This window comes from Silene latifolia, chromosome X (assembly GCF_048544455.1).
Source record: "Silene latifolia isolate original U9 population chromosome X, ASM4854445v1, whole genome shotgun sequence".
NCBI classification, from domain to species: domain Eukaryota; kingdom Viridiplantae; phylum Streptophyta; class Magnoliopsida; order Caryophyllales; family Caryophyllaceae; genus Silene; species Silene latifolia.
In genome coordinates, this window is record NC_133537.1 from 340,049,290 (window position 1) to 340,074,572 (window position 25,283).

At 34.6% G+C, this 25,283-nt stretch overlaps 3 protein-coding genes across 3 annotated transcripts; 1 reads left to right on the top strand and 2 right to left on the bottom strand.

The window, feature by feature from the left end:
• Window positions 1-1,502: 1,502 nt before the first annotated feature.
• Window positions 1,503-4,690, bottom strand: LOC141621039 (protein neprosin-like). The gene is made up of 7 exons (XM_074437759.1): window positions 4,601-4,690; window positions 4,398-4,475; window positions 3,229-3,402; window positions 2,274-2,378; window positions 2,130-2,183; window positions 1,889-2,023; window positions 1,503-1,763 (listed from the first exon to the last, which is right to left on the bottom strand). The coding sequence occupies exons 1-7, from the start codon at window positions 4,688-4,690 to the stop codon at window positions 1,503-1,505; spliced, it is 897 nt and encodes a 298-aa protein (XP_074293860.1).
• Window positions 4,691-7,141: 2,451 nt separating this feature from the next.
• Window positions 7,142-12,663, bottom strand: LOC141621040 (protein neprosin-like). Its single transcript, XM_074437760.1, has 5 exons — window positions 12,634-12,663; window positions 8,008-8,085; window positions 7,711-7,887; window positions 7,330-7,485; window positions 7,142-7,222 (listed from the first exon to the last, which is right to left on the bottom strand). The coding sequence occupies exons 1-5, from the start codon at window positions 12,661-12,663 to the stop codon at window positions 7,142-7,144; spliced, it is 522 nt and encodes a 173-aa protein (XP_074293861.1).
• Window positions 12,664-12,835: 172 nt separating this feature from the next.
• Window positions 12,836-22,045, top strand: LOC141621041 (protein neprosin-like). Its single transcript, XM_074437761.1, has 8 exons — window positions 12,836-12,904; window positions 16,853-16,930; window positions 17,865-18,050; window positions 18,495-18,653; window positions 18,820-18,873; window positions 18,966-19,103; window positions 20,324-20,597; window positions 21,924-22,045. The coding sequence occupies exons 1-8, from the start codon at window positions 12,836-12,838 to the stop codon at window positions 22,043-22,045; spliced, it is 1,080 nt and encodes a 359-aa protein (XP_074293862.1).
• Window positions 22,046-25,283: the final 3,238 nt, after the last annotated feature.

The window sequence follows — 25,283 nt, forward strand, 5'->3', positions numbered from 1 at the left end:
CCTTTACAATAAACGAATTTTGTGAGAAAATGACATATGCATTATTATCGGCACATAATTGCGAAATAGAGATAATGTTACGAGATATTTTAGGTACATGAAGAACATTATTGAATTGTAATTTATTCATGGTGAACGAACCTGTATTCTCGATGGAAAGGGCGGAGCCGTCACCGTTGAGTAAGTCGTCTAAGCCGTCATATGGTGAGTGAAATGCGAGGGTGTCGAGGTCATGGGTTAAGTGATGTGAAGCACCACTGTCCATAAGGAAATTCTGGTTTGGTTGGGAGCCATAATTGGCGAGATGGGCTTGGGGTTGTCCGGGTTGTTGGCGGTAATTGGGTTCGGGAAAGACAATGTTCGGGAAAAGCTTCCTGAACAGTGGACAGTTCGCAATTACATGTCCCGTTTCTCTACACCACTGGCATCGTCCTTTAAAAGGACGAGGGTTAGCATTGTTGTAGTTTGGTTGTTGCGGGTTTGGTGAGTTTTGCGAGTAGGTAGGTGGGTTTTGAGGGCGAGAATAGCCACGGTTGTAGTGTTGTTGGTGGCGGTATGCAGCGTTGGCAGAGGGTTAGAAGTGGGTTGATGTGGTGTCGTGGTTAATGAGGAGGTCGTGTTGAAGGAGCTTTTCGTGTAGGGCTTCGAAGGTGATTGGTGTATCGCGAGCCCGAACGGTTTGAATGACAGGTTTATAGGTTTCATAGTCAAGACCTTTAAGAACTTGGGCTATGATGTCTTCGGGGTCAAGTATTTTGCCCATGAGGGCGAGTTGATCTATACAAACCTTTATTGAGTTCATGTAGTCGGAGATGCTTTGGTCCGTCGTTTTGACGATGGAATCGAATCGTTGTTTTAATTGGAGGATATGTGCCCTCGATGGGTTGGCGTAGGTACTGGCAAGGATGTCCCAAGCCTCTTTTGCGGTTTTGGCCCGAACAATAAGTGGTTGAAGGGCCGTGGTGAGGGTACCCATGAGAGCACCAAGGATCAACCCGTCTTGTTTTAGCCATGAGAGGTAGGCCGGGTTGGGTTTTTCTTGTTTGGTTTCATCGGTGATAGTTTGTGGTGGTGGTGTTTCGGTGCCATGGACAAAGCCAAGGAGACTAAAACCAAAAAGTATGTTAGTTAACTGGAACCTCCAGGCCGTGTAGTTGAGTGGATTCAACTTGACGCAATTGTTGAGGTTGAGCGAGGTGAGTGGTTTGGTGTTGTCATGGGGGTTTGGAACCAAAGTTTCGGTGTTGTTGGTGGCCATTGTTGTTGAAGGGCACGAGTTGAGAAGGTGGCGTGAAGGGCGTTTGAAGGTGGGACGTTTAGGACGGAGGAGGTTGGATCGATGAGGTCTCGTTGATACCATATAAGACTTGTATATTTAGGTTAAAAGCTTGTGTATATTACATTGGAAAAATATGAGTATTTATAGGAGTACAAGGAGGGATATTAGGGTATAGACAAGATATGCAAGATATACAATTTCCTAATTGATAAGATATACATATTTACTTAGCTATATGTTTTGGTAAGGATTGATATGAAGATATTGGGTTTGCTTGAGGAGTACGTTGGTTAATAGTATCATAGTCGGCCTTCCGTCCATTTCCCATTGGAGTTGGAGGGTCTACTGCGTTTGGATTATTGATCTCTCCTCCGAATTCAACTTGATTAGCTACATTTTTTAGCGACGAGAATAAGCTGCTAGGCCAATATCCAATTGGAATTCTTCCGGTCGTAAGTGATAGCCACCAGTTTCCGTCTCGACCCTACAACCAGGTTTCATCTTATACAGTTAGTTCATTGTGAAACGGTCTCATATTATTAATATTAATATTATTATCCTAAAAACCAATTATATTTTTTGTGAAAAATTTGTATAGTCAAGTCGTACCTTGTCAATGGATAAGTCCCAAACAATTTGCTTCTGCTGAGTAGAATATGTAGGAGGATGTATGCCCAATGCGATTTGAGTGGATACTTGTACAAACCCAGAGCAATCTAAATTAATACATCCTTTTCCATTTGCCTATGTAAATCAAGTTAAAGAAATTAAAGAAATAATGGAGGTTTTGAAAATCCATTGATATATGTACGAGAGAGAATTATTATACGATAAGGTGACAAATACTTACACTAAAACTCGCATAAAGATGTGCTTCATTATCCTTGAATTCACTCGGATTAATCTATAAATGAAAGGAGAGTATGTGAGATATGGACTCACCCAATAAACACAATATATATACTCCATATACGACTAGAGTCGATAATCATACCATCCATCCAGCTTCAATCCAATCGCCCCCCATTAAGAAGTCTGATTCGAGCAGAGGACCATTGGTTAACCGGTACGTTAGGTTTATAAATGGATAAAGCACCAGCTGCTCCAAAGAATTTCTTGCTTGGATTAGCTCTTGTCCGAACTTTGGCACTCTATGTAAAACAAATTCAAAATAATTAGTGATTATTTCTTAGGGAATTTATTTATTGAAATTCGGCCATCAACAATCAAATATCAATTAATGTATACATTTTGCCCACATGTAATGGAAATATTTACACATACATTTATTCAAGTTTATATTCATATGTATAAAAACACATTATTTAGTGATAATTTAATCAGACATGCATTTTATAGCTGTTTATGGGTCATCCCGCCCATTAGGTCCGCCCGTCCAACCTACTTATTATGTGGGCCTGGATAAGTATTTTTTTACCCCCAAAATTAAGAGGGCGGGCCAAGCCCAGCCCAAAAAGTTAAATGGGCGGGTATGGACAACAAGAAAATCCCGTGGCTGGCCCGTTAGGCCCATTTATTATTTAAATCCTTTACTTTTATTCTTAAAAAAAGACATTCTCAAAAAAAATTGTATCAATTTTATATGGATGTGGAACACTAAAATAATACGTAAACTATAAAGATTAAAATATAATGGAAATATTTATATATTGGATACCCTTATATATTTTAATTAATAAAACATTTAAATTGAAGTTTCGTGTTACGGCCCATTAGGCCATGGGTCGCCCAACTTTTGACTAAAGGGCGGGGGCAAGGGCAAAGATAATTGGCCCATAATTAAGGCCCGGCCCGCCCACTAAGGTCTTAAAGGACAACTTTTTTCTTCACAGTCCGGCTTATGTCCGGCCCAAACCCGCATTTGAACAGCTCTAAATTTCATTTATACTTGTATCGATTATTACAAAATCGCAACATAGAAAACTTACACAGTGTCTTTTAGCATGAGGAGGTCCCGATTGAGGCTGGGGAACCTCAGGATATGCAACAAAATGGTTAGGTCGATCTAATATTGGAACCGTTCCAATAGGACATCGGCGACTTCCAAGTCCAAGACCGCTTACACTTTCTTGATGTTGAAGTTTTGTCAAGTTCGACACAACCTATACATATAAATTGACAAATTGTAATACGAAAATATATCAGAATGTCAAAAAACTTTATATCGACAAGAAAAATACAAGCATATCAAATCTGTTGGTTTCAAATAAACTAGCTATAGCATATTAGCATGGGAATATAAGGCTTACAAACTTTACAAATTACAATGTATGTCAATTAACACATAAAAAATCTTTCTTATATAAAAAGTTAAACAAATAAATAAGATATCCTAAAATGGAATATGGTGTATGAAATATTATACGGAGTATATATATGATATTTGTTCATCTTACCAAACCTGCAGTGGGGGCGAAGATTAATGAAGACGAAAAAGATGAACACAAATATATTGATTTCTATTTTGCATAATAGGAATATTTATGATAGATGAATCATCTCAACCAGAATTTTAAGGTGATGGTTGAGGCCTAACTATTATAAATATTCCTATTATTATATACAGATGAAATTTTAGCAAATTAACATGACTTTGAGAGAATACTATTCATCACAATCTCTTACGTCTTAAATAATAAGGCAGGGTTCTGAAACATTTTCCAGCTAAATATAATAATGGTGTAATTCTTTCCTTATATGACTCCTTAACATGTGCCTATTGGACACATGATAGAAAAACCCATATAATATAATCACTTTTGAAAAACAAGTTATCTTAGTTGTAATACTAACTGAACCATTATGGTTACATTTGACAATAAAAAAGTCACAAAATCCTATCTTATTTATTTTAGACGGAATTAGCTGTCTGAAACAAGAATTTGCGATATTTCATACCCCATATTTCTTAACATATAATCTATTAGTAGAAAATATTTTTCATAGATCAATAATACTCCGTATGCAAAATAGAAAACAATACGGTAAAACAACACAATTACCACAAATTTACATCTATTACTATAAGATTTGTAGCAAATTAAATGGGTAGACATTAATCTACCAAGTCAAATCAATATTAATATCGATAACTTGCCTGGAGGCCTAATGAGGAATCGCGAAAAGCAGGTTGTTTATGGAAATCCACACATTTGAATGTTTGTCCATTCTCCAACTGTACATACAAAATAATTCAACATATTATAGGAATATGTTACGGAGTAGAACTGTATCAACTTAAACATTAGATTATTTGATAATACGAAGACAAATTTCACGTAAATAAGCAAGAAAAATCACCTTAATCGGAGTAATAAGCGACGATGCGACGAAGTTTACATAGAAAATTAAAGAAGCCAAAATAACATATGATATGATTATTTTCGCCATAGTTGTTCTCTAGTTACTTTTTGATAATCAACACTTTTGTCTACCCTAACCTTTATAGTGGTTCATTTACAATGTCCATAAATTATACAAGGAAAAAAATATGTATAAGTTTTTAGCAAAATAAAATGTTGCAATAAAAGCAAAGGAAAATAGTAGAATGAATATGTATAATAATAATATTAAAGGTAATAATAAATCTACAATCATATTAATACTTTATTTCCTTTTAATTTCAAGAGAGTTACCATAATAGAGCCTTCTAGTGATTGTTATCATTAATTTTTTATTTGCTTCCTTTTATCATTATTTTTTTTAATTTTTTTCCTTTTATCATTATCCGTTTTATTTACTTCCTACTTTCTTATGGTGTATTTCATCTGTTCCGATTACAGAAATAATCGAAACAGATGAAATACACCATAAGAAATAATCAGAAAATCCTATAATTCCATTATTAAACATTCTCTTATCTTCGCAAATAGGACGGAAATTATCCAAAAACTCGTTACGATCTTTAGCTAACTAGTTGACCAAATGGCATACTATATCGCATATTGTTAAGTAAATACTCCGTAGTAGATTGATAAGTCAACAGTCAAATGCTAGTCCGTAATTATCCAAAAACTCGTTACGATTTTTGGAGCTTGTCTCGCACCAAATGCTAGTCCGTAATTAATTCGCCTACAAAATATATAAGAGTTTTGAGGAATTTTAGACTCTAGAGATTGTGATACCATAGACTCATAGAGTCATAGACAGTGGCGTATCCAGGATTTGAGTAAAGGGGGGGCATAGTAAGAAAAAAAATTTTGCGGACAACATTTATACATTAAAATTTAAATATCGTCTTTTTTTTAAAATTTTTTTTTTTTTTTTTCTTTTTTTTTTTGTCACGTGAGGGCACGTGCCCTCACTTCCCCCCCCCCCCCAAATCCGCCCCTGGTCATAGACACTAGTGTTCATTGTCGTACTGCTCCCCAAAATTGTGACACTAGAGACCATAATTCATATTCTCCCTTTGTCTCGGTCATTTGTTGTCCTTTCTATTTTTGGTTATCTCAATCAATTATTGTCCTTTCTATTTTAAAAATAAACTTGATAAGTAATTTGATCATTTACACTTAATTTATTCCACTCGTCATTTATTAATTGCCCCTTCCTTTTCTTGGTCTTTGTGCCAAATCCAAAAGACAAAAAAAGACCGGGACGGAGGGTGTACAAAATAACGGGAATTAAACACACTCAGTCATATACTTTCTCCGTCCCGATCAATTGTTGTTCTTTAGTTTTGGCAGAAGGACCAAGTAAAGAGGTGTGAGTCAATTAGCAAATGACAAATGGACCAAATTGAGTGTGAATGATCAATTTACTTATAAAATGTATTCCTAAAATAAAAAGAACAACAATTAACTGAAACACCCTAAAATAAAATAGGACACCAAATGATCGATTGATCGGTAGTAGATAAAAATCGATTGGACAGCCTTTATTAATCAAATGGATTTTAAACTGGCCCATAGGTCATAGCATGTAGAGCCCAGTTGTTTAAACTATGCTGTCTGTTTACTTGTTTTTTTAGAGCTTAAACAATTTGTGCAATTTGAAATCATGTCAATTTAATTAGAAATTGAATTGATATAATAAAATTAAATCAAAATCAAATGTCATAAAATTGACATTGTTTTTATTTATAATATAATATTATTATATATGAAATTTGTGGAAGTGAATCTAATAATAAGTTAGATACTAGACACGAACATCCTCAAGAGGACCTGGGCCTCCATAGAAAATAAGGCGGCCTAAGTTAGGATCATCTTGGTGACCACCATCGAGAACGGAATATAGCTCTGAACAATCAGCAAATTTTTCGGTATCTGGAGGATTGACGCTAGCATTAGTCTCATCGACAACAGTAGCTTGAAAAAAACAGGATGACATGGTAGTGTCATAATCCGCCTTCAATCCGTTTCCCATTGGTGTTGGAGGGTCTATTGCATTTGGATTATTGATTTCCCCTCCGAATTCAACTTGATTAGCTACATCTTGTAGAGACGAGAATAAGCTTTTAGGCCAATATCCAATTTGATGATTGTCGGACTTAAATGAAAGCCACCAGTTTCCGTCATCTTGATGCTACAACCAAGTTTCATTTTATACAATTAATCCATTATAAAACGGTCTCATATTAATAAATTGTCAGAACAATCTAATTAGATATTTCTGAAAAATTCGTATAGTGAAATTTGTACCTTGTTAATGGATAAACCCCAAACAATTTGCTTCGAAACAGTAGAATATGAATGTGGAGATATGCCTAATCCAACATCCGTCGATACTTGTACGAAACCAGGGCAATCCAAATTAATGCATCCTTTTCCATTTGCCTGCATTGGCCATAATATAACAAAATAGAATTAATGGTATACTATGTATTAAGGGGTTAATTAATTAAATACTAAGGTGACAAATACTTACACTAAAACTCGCATAAAGATGAGCTTCGTTATCCTTGAACTCACCCGGATTAACCTATACATGATCAAAAGAAAAGTGAGATATCGATGCACTAGACAATAATCGTAAACAATGATCTTACTGACTTCTTTTAATTAAATAACAAGAATTGATAATCGTACCATCCATCCAGCTTCTATGCTATCGCCCCCATTAAGAACTCTGATTCGAGCTGAGGACCATTGGTTACCCGGAACATCAGGTTTATAAATAGCAATAGCTCCAGCCGCTCCAAAGAATTTCTTGTTCGGATCAACAATTGTACGAACTTTGGCACTCTGTGTAAAACAAATTCAAAAATATTTAATTCGGAGTAATAATTTATGGAAAATGGAAGGGCGCCACTGGGTGTCACTCAATTTGGGCGCCACCCTCTCACATGGGGTGAGTGGGGACACCTTCATCAATTAAGAATGCATGTCGGAGGGTGACACCCAATTTAAGCTGGGCGTCACCCGGTGGCGCCCTATCAGTGTAATTCAGATAATATATAGAAAACTTACGCAATGTTCTTTAGCATGAAGACGAGGTCGGGGGTGTGGCTCGGGAGCTTCACGATTTGCGATTAATTGATTAGATCGATCTAATATTGGAACCGTTCCAATAGGACATCGACGACTACCATGTCCAAGTCCACTTACACTTTTTTGACGTTGAAGTTTTGCCAAGTTCGACCCAACCTATGCATTATAAATCGTAATAGGATACTTATTAGGATTCCAAAAAAATAAAATAACAAAAGACGGTTTCACAATAAAATTTTCCAACATTTTTAAATTCACGTGATAGTGATAACTTGCCTGGAGGCCTAACGAGGAATTGCGAAAAGCGGGTTGTTTATGGAAATCCACACACTTGAATGTTTGTCCATTCTCCAACTGTACATACGTCAAAATAATCCAAATAAAGTAAACGTAAACTATTGAATGAGTCTCATAGGAGTATATGTTGGGAGTATAACAATAAGTCAATAAGAATAACAATATGTTAACTAAAGTCTAAAACATTATATTATTATTTGATATTACGGAGATGAATTTCACGTAAATAAATAAGAAAATTTACCTTAATCGTAGTAACGAGTGACGATGTGACAAAATTTACGTAGAAAAATAAAGAAACCAAAATAACAAATGATGAAGTTACACTCGACATAGTTTTTTAGTCGAATGATGGAACTGTAATTACTTTTTACTGAAAAGAAGAACTTTTATAGTGGTACATTTAGATTTTCCATATAATTTATACGAGGAAGAAATCTGTGTTATTTGCATGTCTAAGGCAACAATATATTTACGTATCAACTTTTCTGCAATAATGGTAATTACCTAATGAAATAACATAAATGGTAAATGGTAATTGGTAATGGTAATAATAAATCTGCAATAGTGGTTTTTTTACATTAATAATCCTTTTTTTTTTTTTTTTTTTTTTTTTTGAGAATACACTAAAGCAGAAATTATCTTAAATATTCACAAGATATTCACATGATGAATTATGGTCAATATTTCATATTTCTCGTAAAAATAACTTGTGAATCTTCATATATTTAGATCCCAATGTGTATCTTTAAGATCACAAAAACTTTAAAGAGACGGTCTCTCAATAGCATTACTGAGAGACGTCTGACATACAAAGGGAGGAGTTATTTAATTTTTATTTTTCATGTTATGTCTCCCAATAATTTAATGGGAGACGGTCTCTCAAGAGATAGTAATTCATAGCTCACTCGCTCTGATACGTTATTTTCTATTTCATTTTAGGGATTTACTAGACTTTTGTGATTGTTATATATATTTCTTTAAGGTATTGATTTTCACGGTACGTGTTTTACCGTGTTACTAGTTGCAATACGTTTTTGGCCAAACTACCCTTCTCATCTAGAAAATTACGAGATCAAAAGTATCTCTCGGAATCTTATACGCATATCCATAATTAAACATTATATTATCTTCGCAAATCAAATGAGAATAATGTAAAACACTTTTAAATATATTGGCAGCAATCAGCTTATTCACGGCAAATTATACTCCGCAGATGACCAATCGATAAGTTATTTTAATGCATTTTGTAATTTTAGATTCATGTGACATATTGGAAACAATTTACGATTTTTCAATAATTATTATTTTAATGCGTTTGGTAAATAGTAGATTTTCCAAACTTTGTGGGAGTTTGGACCCGTTCGAATCTACTAAATTAGAATGATTCTCGCAACAACTTGGAATCGGGCATCCGGAAACCAAAGATGTTGGGTAAGGGGTGAAAGTATGTACTGGAAAACTCTTTAATCGGACACCCATTCCCGTCTGCACATTAGCGGCATATACTAAGTCAATCAATGGTCTTTCAAAGGAGGGCATAGCTACTAAGGTGATGTAATGCAAACACCGTTTTAAACCCTAATATGTGCACTCGGTTTCTAAGTCAATTTTGATGCATTTAAACTTGTTAAAGTTGGTATTTAGCATGTGAGGTTGATTAAACATGATACAAAAACACAAACATAGCTTGGTGGGAGAGGGGAGCCGTTGGGGATCTAGTTATTAAAATACTGGGCACAAGGCCGACTCAAGTGACTCAAAACGAGATATAGAAAAGGTACGATAATGTAAATTACATTTGACTCTAAACAAACTAAAATAAATAATGATTTACAACTCGATGTATGTATATACAATTGGACCTCTAATCGTGCCACTAGGGGGCGGAGTACACGGCTTTTGGACGTGTGCTTTGGCCTCTAATTTTTATTTGAGAAAACTCTTGACATTATAGGATCCTTGTTAAACATGAACCATATGTAATACTTGGCCCTTATATGAATATAATAATGATAGATGAAATAATAATAATAATAATATACGAATGAGAGAATGCAATGACAACGACGACATAGCGAAATAGCGAACAACAAAGGCGGCAACATGGGTGGTAACGAGAGCATTAACAATAACAACAATATGAATGAGAGCGAGACTAGCAATGATGGCTATTATAATAACGAAGGCAACAACAACGACAAACTGGACGATCATAATGATGAAACGAAACAAGGGCAATCAATCATGTGAGAATTTAGATTCATTCATGTGAAGATTTAACATGTGAAGACTAGGTAGTTAAAAATAAAAGCAAGCAGTCGATACATAATGATCAACAAACAATAATAAAACGATAATTAATAATATACTCAAAAAACGTGAGAAACAGGGAGAAAGAAGTAGTTTTTACACCGGGAACATACATGCGTGAGACTTGGGATCGATTTAGATTGGATTCGGGATCGGATCTCGGATGTATAAATTGATTAGGAGCGTTTTCATCAACTGGGCACATTGATGTAAGATTTTCAAGGGTTTTAAGACACAACTTTGACTCCAAAATCTTATAGATGGCTATGCGGTGTTGCATTCTAAGGAAAAAAGCTTTGTAAGGCGTTTATAGAGTGTAGGACGGGTGGTCCGTGGTCGATTAGCCTTGGAAGGTGGCGGGTCAGGCACTAGAATCTGAAAAGCAGCGGTAAAGACGTGTTACATAGATATGGTTTTCGAGGGGTTCAACTAACAACCTTGGGTTGTCGGTTTTGAGCTTTGGGAAGCGGGTCCATGGGATTGCCAAGTGGGTGGTTGGAAGCTGAAACTCGTGAATGGGCTGCTCCTTTTGGGTTTGTTTAGGACGATAATATAGGGGGTGGGGTTAAGGTATGGAGCTGCTAAAGATCGTAGACACTTTTACTAATTATCGTCGACATTTAATGTAAATTTCCATGTTTGCCTTCCATAACACAACTAAATTTCCGTCTCAATAAAATCTCTCTAAAAAAAACAGCGAGTTTTGCAATTAACACAATTCAATTTGGGCTATATTTTGCATGGGAAAGTGATGCACGGGAGGATGACAGGATTGAGCTAGAAATGAACAACTTTTACAATACTTTGACATTTTAACCTAAATCAAATGAAATAATTTCAAAACTCATTTATTTGTTAAAAAAGGTCATTTAAAAAGAAAATCAATTTTAATTAATTAAAACCACCTAAGACCTATAAAACTTGACCCAAACCACTTTATTTAATCCGCATATCAATTCCAACCAAGCTCCCAGAGCTGGCAAAAGCTGGCCCGATCCGAGAAACCCGACACGACCCGCCCAAAACCCAACCCGAAAATTCCGATAATATCCTTATATTTTCCAACCTGAACCACCCGACCTGAGTCGTGACCCGATTTTGACTCAACCCGATAGATGACCCGATAATGAATTAGCTTAATAATGGTGAAAATAAGACCAAATTGACATTAATCTTAATTGTTTCTCTTAAAATTACAATTAATACACCAAACATAAATTTACCCATCTAAACCTAAATACATAAGAGAAAATATATGCTTACAATCTGACCCGATACTGATCCGACCCGACTTGCCACCCGCTATGACCTGACCTGAAGATGACCCGACACGAACCATAACTGACCCGTTGCTAATCCGTCACAACCCGAACCCGATATTACCCGACCCGCTTTAACCCGACCCGTAACCGACCCGAGTGAGCCGATTGCCACCTCTACCCATGAACCTCTTAGTCGATATTTGAATCCCTTACCCATGTTTACGTGGGTAGCAAAATTCAGTAAACATGAAGGCATTGTAAATTGGGCTTGTTTTTCGTGCCCAATTCTCTGTCTCTTCTACATGGTCCCTCATATTTTATGCATCTTACCCAGCTTGGTTAGCCCGTGTCAGGTTCGGACCGGCCCGTCCTCCACTGTGAACTGTGGCCGGGTCCATCATATCACACCCGGCGTGCCCTTGACTGGTCTAATCCCTGAACAGCCCGGCCCGACCTCCCCCTACATGGGCTATGTTCAGGTCCAGCATCTCCAGCTCGGCCCGCCCTTTGACCACCCCTAGGCCCAATTAACATCGAAAATTTCTAGCATAAATGACACTTTCCTGAAAATAATTGTAAGATGTCATAGTATAAGGGGCATGTGCATTAACCACTTTTCGAGCCCAATGGACACTCGAGTGAGGGGGCGTATCAGGAAATGAATATAATAGTTGGACCTCAACCATTACCTTAAGGTTTTAGTTGAGATAGTTCATCTATCAGGATCAATTCTAATGTAATTGTATTTATTTTTTTGGATCCTTATTTTATCACAGGGTCTTAATAAAGACATAAAATTTTCAAATCAATCAAGTTTTTATGATGAAAAACGTCAATTGTCGGTAACATCATACATAATCTATTCCAAAAGAACATAAACTTGGTCCATCTTGCAGGATGTGAATTAGGTTAGTTTAATTTACATGAAAAATCCTATTGTGGAATGAATGTGCAAGCTTTAGGTTGTATCAAAATTTTCATTTGGTTGTGTATTAGTGGCACATGACAGAAACACCAACTTTGAACTAACCTTTAGTTCCATTCTAAATATGGCAGACATCTTAGGTTTATCAGACGCAATTATATTACTAAAAGAGTAAAAATGTTTAATTATATTGGTTCAATGTTTTAGTCCAGAGTTCTTACAACTCATTTGTATATACATAAAAACAACACCTACGTACTGCATAATTGAAGCTTCTTTATTTCCTTTCCTTTCCTTTCTTGGAATAATGGCAGCTCTACATCTTCTCCTCTTCACTCTTTGCTTTGCCATTGACGGGAATAGTCGTCCTCGTATCGTACGTATCTCTCTTCATTTGCATTTTTTTAAAAAAAAATTATATTCGAAACTCGAAAGTGATGAAGCATGTTTATGCACAAAAGTAAATTAAATGATGAACATAATATCATAGTGATTGAGAATTTGAGATTAATTTTAAGTATTTTGTATAGATTAAATTAATGTTTAGATAAATTTTAGGTTTAATTGGAGTATTAAATTACGTACTTATACTCTGTATATTCTTACATAAGTAATTCTATGATCACTTTTTGCAACGTACCATTGCTCGATCACTAATTATCGCTAATTTTACTAAAATTTATTTATAAATTAAAATGAAGACAATGCATATCATATATGGAATCGATTTACAATAATAGGTAACGAGAACCAATTATTTGATTACCTTTTCTTATAATGAATATTTTAATGAAAGTTAAACAGATATTTTGGTATTTAATAATGAGTACTTTGCAGGTTTTACTTCTTCTTTTAGCGGTAGCCACAACTACCGGAGCTGTTGTTCCCGAGTGTGAGACCCCAGCGTGTGAGACACGGCCTACAAAGTCGGAGTCAACCCCGATAATCCTTTTAGTGATTATCGGGGTCGTTTTACTTTTATGTGTTGCCATAGGCATAGTAATATGCATAGTATTAGTAGTGCGACACTACTGTTGCCCAACGGCAAATATTCGTAGGGTAGCTGCAGACATCGAGATGACATAGTCATCTTTTTTTTTTTTTTTTTTTTTTTTATATATATATATATATATATAGTATCTTTTTTTTTATTCCTTTATCTTCTGGATGCATAAGCCTATTTATAGTATTCTACTATTCTATCGTATTTAATATTGTAATGGAGAATGTTAATCCAAAATCAATTACTACGTATGATAATGCAATACCATTATTTTACACCATTAAGTACCAATTAATCGGTTTTGCTGTTCATTTGAGGGTTTTTGGGAGGATTTTGTTTGAGCATCAAGGCATTAATTTAAGGGTGTGGTTGCTAGGCATGAGTCGAAACGAATGGGTTTGATGAAAACGGGTGGGCTGTTCGGAATGGAACGAGTAGCTGGTGTATGGGCTTCTTACGTGAGAATTGAGTGAGGTGCGTGGGTGTGGGCTTGGTTATGGGGTTTTACGTGGGTTGGACAAGGGATTGGTGGGTCTATGGTGAGGAGGTGAATTGGGTCGAAAATACTTCGTAAATCGAGCCCAAATCGAGTTTAAAATCGAGCTTAAAATCTCTTTAAAAATCGTTTTAAACTTAGTGAACAAACGGTGATTATTGGAAATTCAAAATAGAGTTTACTAATCAAGTTCAGAAAGAAATTGCTATAAAAGCGCGTTTTTCTTTCACTTTAAATTTAATTTAAAACAAAAAAGGTGAAATGATTAATTAAATAAATTTCAAGAATTGATTTATCAAATCGTGCAATTTATTTAATTCAAAAATTAGTTAAAAAAGCATTTCAAATTAATTCTTCTTAAAAGTTATTCATCGATAAAATCTTTTAAATTAACTTTAAATAAATAAACTTATTCAAAACTTATTAAATCGAAATAAAATCAACTAATTTGCATCTATATTATAAAACGAGCTCCATTGATTATGCGGTATCCACATTGATTACACATTTTGTCCTACAATCATCGAGTATTTGTTGGAATTTCTGTAAATACAAATATCGACAAATACGAGTATATACAAATATCCCAAACGGAAAATTCATGTGGTACCCTCGAACTTTGCCATTTTGCACGTGGTACCCAACTTTTTAAGTTTATGTACATAATACCTTCCATGTTTAATTTTCGTGCACAACATACCCTTTTTGTCGTTATAAAAAAAAAAACTCAATTGCACATAACTCCTAGACCGGAATTCAGAATAGGCCAATTTTTTTTCCTAAAATGATTATCGTCATAATCGACGATTTGAGAAGAAAAAAAAAATGTTGACTGACATTTTACAGAGTTTTTTTTAACGAAAATCGGAAATCAACCATATCTTCGATCTTAAATTTACAAATTACCATTTTCGTTTTATCAGTTTATAGATCTCGAAAACATAATCAATCTGGAAAAAAAAAAAGATTAGTCAATTCCGTATTCTGGTCTATGATTTATGCTCACTTGAAATTTTTAAGAACGATAAGAAAAGTCACGTTGCTCTTGAAAATCAAATTTCAAGGAAATGATGTGCACAAACTTAAAAAAAAGGGGATACCACGTGCAAAATGGCAAAGTTCAAGAGTACCATGTGAAAAAAAAAGATTAGTCAATTCCGTATTCTGGTCTATGATTTATGCTCACTTGAAATTTTTAAGAACGATAAGAAAAGTCACGTTGCTCTTGAAAATCAAATTTCAAGGAAATGATGTGCACAAACTTAAAAAAAAGGGGATACCACGTGCAAAATGGCAAAGTTCAAGAGTACCATGTGAATTTTCAGTATCCCAAATTATATCTTTCTAAAACTAATGATTTTTTACAATTTTTTTCCTAAATTATTCAAATTCTTAAATAAATAAAGATTGTTTTCCTTGCGAGGAAAAAGGATATGGAGGCATATAAAACGATACAAATAAGAAGAATAATCATAGATATCATTTGAACAACAAATATGGTGAATGAAATAAGATTATTCGTGATTTTGGTTTCTGTAGCTTTCAATGCAGTTTCAGGAAGATCCCATTTCGATCAACAAGTTATAATCAAGGTCACTTGTCAGTTTTTTTTCTACTTTATATTTTTTGTAATATTTTTGTTAAATACTCCTTATAAAAAAATAATTAGGATGAAGATAGTATTAATCCCTGTTTGGATAGTAAAGAGGAGGAATAGGGAAAAGAGAGGGAGAATTGAATATGTGATTTTTTAATTCAAATTTTCCTTTTGTTGAAAGGGAAATAATTTAGCTTGGAGTAGAAAAATAGAGTGTCCTCTCCAAATTCCTCCACCCCATTTTTTTAACCAAACAAAGAATTTCTTATACCTCCAAATGTTTACCCTTCATTTTTTTTCCAAATTCTTCAACCAAACACACCCTAGAATCCTGGATAGTAAAAGTGGAGGAAAAGTGAGGGGAAGGGGAGGAGGGAGGAAAGGGGAGGGAAGGTGGAATAAGGGGTGGTGGTGTTTGGATACAATTTCTTTCCAAATATTTTCTATTTTAGAGAGATTTTGGATTGCCTTAAAGGAGGGAAAATGGATCCTTCCAAATCCCTCCCTCACCATTGCCCTCGTCCCTTATTTCTCATCTGAACAGAGGAAATCCTCTACTCTCCCTTCCTTTCTTTTCCCTCCAAATCCCTCCATTTAAGCCTTTAGACCTACCAAAAAAAAAGAGGAAAGGGGAGGAAAGAGAATTAAAGGAGGGAAGGGGTGGGGGAAATGAAGAGTTAGTGTTTAAATACATATAATCCAAATCTTTTTGATAACAAATAAGAGAGAAGGGGGAGGAATTTGGAAGTATTCATTTTCCCTAAGGTAAATCAAAATCTCTCCATAATAGACAATATTTAAAAAAAAATTGTATTAAACCACTCAAACCTCATCCGCCTTCCCTTCTTTTTCCTCCTTTTCTCTTCCCTCCTTCCCCTTCCCTTCCATTTTCCTCCACTCTTACTATCCAATTTGAATAGTAAAAGTGGAGGTAAAAGGAGTGGACAGAAGGGAAAAAAAGGGATAAGTTATGTAGAGGTAGAGTTTTCTATCCAAATCTTTCCTATTGTGATTAAATTTTGATTGGACTTGAAAGGGGAAAAATGAATATTTTTTTTCACTTCATTTCCTTCCCATCCCTTTTTTAATAATAATAAAAAAAATTGTATCTTTTCCTTCCGCCCCTTCCATTAAGTCTCTTCATCCAAACAAGACTTTAAAGTTGTCTTGTTTTCCTATAATGTGATTTTTAGTTTACTTTTCGTAATTTTTTTTTTTCCAATTACAGGCAAATAATGGACAAATATTTAATTGCATTGATTTCTATAAGCAACCGGCATATGAAAATCATTCTTTAAATCTCCAGGTAAAGTAATCACACTTGGTGCTTATGATAAGGATAACTGATACCAATTTTAAGCCATTAAAAAAAGGTCAAACCCGGAAATTTCATAGGCCACAATACTTGTGTTTAGGGCTGAGCAAAACTATATATCCGATACGGTTTTGAAAACCGTATCGGGTATACGGTTTTTAATTTCACAATTTTGTCGATACGGATCCGACCCCGTTTAACCGTATACCCGGTTTTCGTATACCCGGTTTTTCCGTATATCCGATTTTCGTATACCCGGATACGGATTTCAGTTGTTTGTTGTTCAATTTATTGCATACGCGATAAAATCGGTACACCCTAACTTAAATTTAGTAATAGGTTACATATTGAAATAATCAAAATTTCAATATTCATTATACAAATGCATTACGGAAAAAGAAAGTGGATAAGTTTAAGTGATTTTGGTTAAATTATTTAGTTTTTGTAAGATATTTTTGGTTTTTTTATTTCTTTTCAAAAACCATATCAGAAACGACCGTATACGATACGATTTTTTGAAAACCGTATCGTATATACGGAAATTAATATTGTGTATACGGAAATTCGTTTAATTAAAACCATATACCATATCGTATCCGTATATTAAAACCGTTTCGTATATTTTTGCTCACACCTACTTGTGTTAGTTTATATATTCCATTTTACCAACAAACAATATGTTTATTTGAAATTGTCGATTATTAAACACGATTAACAAACTATGTTAATCATCTATTTTAATTACATCTGCTAATAATTTTGTATCATTTTGTTGATAACAACCTATTTCCTAATTTACGTATGTCAATATTAACCCGTTGTTTACCAAACCGTGTCTTTATGTTATTCAATGTATAGTATGAATTTAAGATAACATTATGGATGAGAGTGACTGATAAAAAATCACAAATAATTACATAAACAGGAGGTGCCAAACTTAGCAAAACTTCAACAACAACAAAGTGCAAGTGATTTTGGACTCGAAGGTCAAAGATGTCCTTTTGGTACAGTTCCTATTATGGTTCGCTCTAAAATGAATCTCGATGGGTTTGTTGTCTCTCGACTGCACTCTTTACCGCCTTATGCAATTGAAAACCGTGATCTACATTGCGTAAGTTTAATTTTATGTGATTTTGAAGAAAATATTTTTCTTATTACATCTTCATATACCAACACATTCACTAATTATAATTTCGGTCAATAATTTTTTGTTAACTTTATCACAAAGACAAAGAAAGTAAGCTATAATAAGTGAATCGTTTTGGCTAACATATGTCTTTATGTTTATAACAAGTGAATTGGGTTTTCTAACATGTGCATGTGGGCATATTAAAGAGGGATTCTTAAGTGTGTATATTGTATCATAAATTGGAGTGCACATTCATTTTGACACTATCTAACTAATGAAATAATCATGTACACACCCACTTTTGTGTCACATGTTAGAAACATTGTGTTTGATATTACATGTAAATGTTCTTTTATGACAAAAAACTTGTCATAAATTAAAATATTAGATAACAATTAATCAGGAATAATAATTTACCTATTGCAGAGTGCTAAAGTTCGAACAAGAGCTAATAATCCGAACAAAAAATTCTTTGGAGCTCATGCTTCCCTCACTATTTTCAAACCTCTAGTTCAAAGTTCTCAATGGTCTTCAGCTCGAGTCAAGCTTTTAAATGGAGCCGAGAGTATGGAAGCTGGATGGATGGTTAGATTCTTAATCCAGACTTTTTGATATCTTGTTACAACATTCATTTGGCACAAAATTACTCTTATTTTGTATATTTGTCTGAATAATTTTATGTACTTCGTATTGAAAATGATCTACTCTGTATAAATTTATAAGCTTAGTTTATTTCCCTTTTATCATATAGGTTAATCCCAAAATCTTTAAAGATAACGAAGCTCATCTTTACGGAAGCTTTAGTGTAAGAACATCGACCTCTCATTAGCATATATAATTTAATTTATTACAAATTCTTTTATGTGTTATCTTGTCTTATATTGATGTTCATCATAGGCGGGAGGAAAAAGTTGCATAAATATGGATTGCCCAGGCTTTGTACAAGTGTCGACTGCTGTACCATTGGGCGTAGCTTCGCCTGTATATTCAGTAATTGGAGGACAAAAATTTGAATGGAGTATATCGATTGAGAAGGTATAAGTTTACTCTACTGTTTTAGGATATTATGAACCCACATTTACTAAACCCCACCAAATTAAATTAGAGCATATATTAACTAATTTAGTTATTATGAGAGTTGACTCTCATTACCTAGATTCAATTCCCGTGAGCATCATTACCTCCTTCCGCTTATGTCAAAAAAGAAAAAGAAAAATACGAGTGCTAAACTAATTCAGAATAACAAAGCATTACTATCTTTAGTAGTTGGTTTACACAAGTGTATTGCAAAAGTGGTAGTCGATTCCCTTCACTTTGTTTAATGTGAAATTCACCCTCTTAAGTTCAAATTGTAGTGATAGGCCCCATAAGTTATGAAAAATGTGAAATTAAGCCTATTGATAAAATTTCACGAGAAATTCATTATCTCGTAGAAAAAACTGAAAAGGGATATTTTTATTTTAATTACCAATTTTGTACATCAAATATTTTAAAATGTTGAAAGAACAAAAATTTTTGGATATGTTTCTTATCTTGTTATTATATTTTCCATATCTGTTTTTATGCTTAATGTTAAGAAGATCTATTTTTTTTTATTTCTGATTTTATCTCAACTATCTAACAAAATATTTTACAATTTTTAGAATTTTGATTAAAATAACTGTTAAAAGCTAAAACGTATGTATTTTTCATAAACTAAATAAATAAATATTTTGATTTCATAATACATTTTTTATTTTATTTCTAATTTATTCTACGTTTTTCTAATCTTGATTATTTTTTTAACTTATATTTTGTATTTTTTTTAAAAAAGTGTAACAAATTTTACTTTTGTGACATGATAAATTGAATTTCTAATGAGATTTTGGTTAAGGGCTTAATCACTTATTGTGCGACTTATAGAGGCTCTAATTACTCCAGTTAAAACTAAAAGGTTTAAATTTCACAATTGTACAAAGTAAATGGGTTTGACTATCACTAGATAATATTCTACTTAAATAACCCCATTAAATTAACTCGCACTAGCCTGTAGCCACCATTTTCTTTGTGAAAATATGCATAACTTTAATTTCATCACTTGATTAATCCTACTGATATAATCACGTTATTAAAACCATTTAAGCTGTTTTTTTTTTGGTTTTGAATATTTATTTGACTTTGATTAAACGCTTATTATAAGATTTAAAAAAAAAACAATTGGTTGAGAGTTTGAGACAAATGGGTGCTGATATATGTGTTGATTTACTTGATTGTAGCACCGAGATGACGGAAATTGGTGGTTAACAGTAGGCAGCGTGAAAGTTGGATATTGGCCGAAAAATTTATTCACAGCGTTAAAAGATATCGCTAATCAAGTGGAGTATGGAGGGGAGATAGATGATCCAGGCATGGTAAATCCCCCGCCAGCAATGGGAAACGGGAGGCAGGCCACCAGCGACACAAAAGAGTCATCGTTTATTTACCAAGTAACAGTGGTCGATGAAAGTTTTAACAACGTAAATCCACCGGACACTGAATCATTTGAAGATTGTAATTTACTCTACACAGTTTTAGATCACTACTCGCATGATCCCAATTTCGGTCGCATTATTTTCTATGGGGGTCCAGTTTGGGCAGGAATATAATTCGCGTCCAATTAATCAAGCTTTGAATTCTTTGTATCGCGGACAATAAAAGTGTAATCAATCGGTTTTGCAACATAAATAATCAATTAATCATAATACAAGGTATATTTCTTCATTATAATTCATTGCACACGTGTATACAATTGCTTTCGATTTCGCTCCCAAGCTGCATCCTACATGTAGGAAAATAAGGACTAACCTTTATGCGGGAGCGATCGGATCGTTGTGCTCGCTAATTGTCCACTATCGTACCTCGTGTCTCCAGCAGCTACTAGAGTCCCGGAATATGTTCACACCCCAAATCTCAAGTCCCATATTGATGGTGGACTTGGCTATTAGAGAAGTTGTTTTTGTGTAATGCCTCATGTAAGTATGTGTGTCATTACCATATACACAATTTGGCCTCTTAAGCTATTTGTAACCCTACAGAGGAGTTACAATGGCACCATAAAACCCCTCATAAACACCCATTAAGTCACACATAAATGTGGTGAATAATGACATACTAAATGGGGTTATTATTAGAATTGTAATAAAGATGAAGTAGTAACTCACATAGTTAATGTGGCCGTTACAAAATTCAATACTACATTTACTACACAGTAATGGAGTACTACTTTGGGTTAAAAGATTTGTCAAAGCATTCCCGTCCCCTCCCTTTATGTACGGCTTTTATACCGTGGTGATCCTATAATATTAAAAGTAAGTCTTGTTTATGATACAATATACTCCCTCCAATTCGCCATTTTCTTCCCTACTTCCTTATTCGGTTATTCAGGTTTTCTTTCCTATTTCCTTATTTGGCAAATTTTTCCACCTATGTAATTACCATATTGTCCTTGTTATATTTTTAGATTTACAATTTATGCCACTACTTGTACTACTAAGCCAAGTACTAACCCAACAACTAAACTCACCCCATTAACACTAACCCTAATAACAACCCAGCCCAACCCAATTAACCCTTAATTAACCCTAACCCCTCCCGCCTTATTTACACGTCTCACCTAGAAAACCATACAACTTTCTCTTTCTTCCGCCATTTTCATATCATCATTCTCTCACTAAATCTCTCTCATTTGCTCTAAACTTCTCCATTTTTCTCTCTTTTAATCAATACCTCACTTATGATCTGAGATTTCCTTCTCTCAAATCTACCAATCAATTTGCATGTCAATGTCGCTTTTCCTAAATCGCGATAAATTTGAATATTGTCGCAATTTCACTTCAGATCTGGGTTATTATTACTCAGATCTTGAAGATGGGCCTTGTCTGTTCAAAAAATTTATTGTTGATTTTGATGGTGTTCTTGAAGATTGTGAAGAGGGGAAGATAGATGATATGGCCGATTAGGGAGGAAGAAAGGTGATGCTGGTGAGTTGTTGCGGGTGATTGTAGTGAAAATTACGGTGATGTTGTGCCTGATTATGAAGGGGAGAAGAGAGTTGATGATGAGAAGGCTAGGGAGGAGATTGCATAGTTTATAAGGCTCGATTCCGAGAAAAGGGCGAAGAGGATGGTTGCTAGGCGTCAAACACCAGAGCATGAACGGTGGTTTTTGATTGAGCTTGCTACCTATTTTCCTATGTTTGGCCTGCTACTTGAAGATGGCGACGGGGTGAAGAGAAATAATGTTAATGAGGAGGTGAGGCGTAACTCTTCTGATGTTGGGTCTGATTACTTTGTAACTGTCCTTGATTCAGTTGATATTATCTATGATTCCTTGGGTGAACTTGATGAATGGGTCCCAGAAACTTTCATGTCTGAGCAGATAAAGGAAAAGAAGGATATAGAGGTCTATTTTTTTTACTCTGTTACTTTTTTCATTTTTTCTTTATGGACTAGTGATGAAACTGTTGCCTGCATTTGGTTTTTTTTTCTTCTTTACTTTAAAGTAATGCCCAATGATCTGGTTTGAGGGCATTATAGTGCCAATTTACATTACGCCACCACAAGTAATTGTGATAAATAATGAGGCTATGCATGGACTGTGTTCTTTGAGTGTCTTCAATTACAACACTAAGAACTCGAAGTCTTACTACAAATGCAATGTTGCTAAGTTACATTTCATTCACCTACATGTTCCAAATAACTTAAAACAATTGTGCAAAGTTCAAAATGAAAATATAAATGCAATGGATTGATTTTTTGCTGCATCATTTGATTTTGTCTTGTTCAAAATATTGTTATCTGTATTGATTTTTTGCTGCATCATTTGATTCCGTCTTTTTCAAAAAGTTGTTCTCTGGATTGATTTGCTGCTGCATCAGTTGATTCTGTCGTTTTCAAAAAGTTGTTCTCTGGATTGATTTGCTGCTGCATCAGTTGATTCGGTCTTTTTCAAAATGTTGTTCTCTGCTGCATCTGCTTCTGTCTGATTTAATTACCTGCACACATGTCAATAGAAAGCTCTTGCTGCAATTCTGTGGGATCAGTGGTAACAGCATCAGCTGCAGTAATGTTACCAACAGTTTCACTATGAGCTGTTGGGTTATTACTACAACTACCTTACTCTGTTACTTCTAAATTGTTATCCATAGTATTAAGTGCCTCTACTAATTCACTTATAGAACTTGCATCACCAACATTTTGGACATATCTTACACACTCTTTCACTAGTTCTATGTCAGCATTTAGATACTCAGGTAATAAACCAACTGCTGTTAGTTTTGACTCGCATATGAGGCACAAGATAATCATTATCACCTTTACGTTTTATAATGTCTAACATACATGCATGCAAAGTGATGAAAACATAGTTAAGCTTAATTACCTCAAACTCTTCATATGCTTTCATGGTATTGTCAATAAGATCTTTCAATATTCCGGGCTTTTTCTTTTGTTGAAGAGATTGAATGGCTCTAAAAAACCCCAAGTCTAGTACATTTAAATCTAGTGAATTTGGTGGTTGATGAGTTATTTCAATCTTCCACCCATCTTCTGTTGCAGCCCTTCTAAAATCTGCATCCATATTGATTATATGGGTCTAGCATTATCTTGTTGTATCAGAATGTGTTTGCTGTAATTTGATGGCCAATTTGCATTTATTGATGGCAGAACTTTGTTGATTAACATATCTTTTGTAACTTGCTTTGTGATTGACTCTATGCACTTTCTTTCTATAGTTCCCACACATCTATTTTTTGATTTTCTTTTGGCTGGTACCTCCGTCACAAATGGTCATATTCCCAGCTTTCCATCAGAAATACATTCCTTGTTGGGACCATATTTGGGTCTTGCAATAGCATGCATAAACATAACATTGCTAATGAATCTTTTTAATTGAACAGTTCTATGTGGTCTTTTTTCTTTTTTTCCCTACATTAAATCTTTGAGTATGTTTGGTTATAAAAAAACTATTTTTCATCCATATGAATGACATTACTCTGATCTTTGAAAACAAAGCGTTTGGTGCATTTATCATATTGTAAATGTGAAAGACAATACATTAATCTAGCAAGTTTATTGTTTTCTGTCAAACATGGCTTCACTGCATTAGTATGTAGAGATGGCAATTGGATCCAGATCTTACCCGGATCCGCCAGACCCGATACCATAGGGTCGGATCTGGATCCCATTATTTTGGATCCTTAGGATTTATGTCGGGCCCATATCCTTATACGATTATGAGGGTCCGGATCTGGATCTCACCACTGAAATCTGGATCCGACCCTTGGACCATTTTCTAATTCTTCTAAGTCTAATTTTAGTCCTAAGCTCATTCCTTATATAGTTAATATAACTCGTCTATCGTTCATTTGTTCCTCAAAATTAAAAACCCTAATTTTCTATCACTCTAGTATTCTCCCACTGTGGCACAATGTACTTTGTCCATCTCCGACGTATCTTCTTCAACGGTTGCTTCTTACTTCTCCGTCCATTTTTCTAAGACTTTTTGCTTCTTTTGGACTATGGTTTTTAAACCAGTGAAGCTAATGGAAAGTCATTTTGAGTGAAACATAGTCTCTCATTGACAAGTAAAGTGTACTGTATAATGTGTACTTGTAATCAGTGTATTGCTGAAAATTGACGGATCTGGATATTACCCGGATCCTTAGGATCCGGATATGGATCTAAAAATTTTGGACCCTATGGATAAGGGTAGGATCTGGATACGCTATGGCAAAATGGATCTGGATCTAAATCCTATAAGATTCGGTCCAGATCTTACCCGTTGCCATCTCTATTAGTATGTGAGTCTATGAGATCTGCTGCCACCCATCTAAAAACAGTAGATTGACTTACACCCAAACCTTCAAAAAGTTTTTGTTGTGTTGTCCTCTTACCCAAGTCAATACTCTCTAACTTATCATTGTCAAACTTATGCCTCGTTTCCATTGATCTTCCTTTAAGTTTGCTCTTCACATTAAGAGCTTGGCCTACTGCGTGTTGCTTCTTTGTTGTATTCCAAATGTCGGTTATGGTCTTTCTACATACCCCAAATTGTAATGCCAAAGCTGACATTGCATCATACTTGGGTTTTCCTTCATTACATTTTCATCCTAATAAAAGCTAAGTGATTCTTGATCTTTCATTGTTATTGAGATTTTTTTGTCTTCAATTTTGAAACTGATTTTTGTTTTGGAAAAGG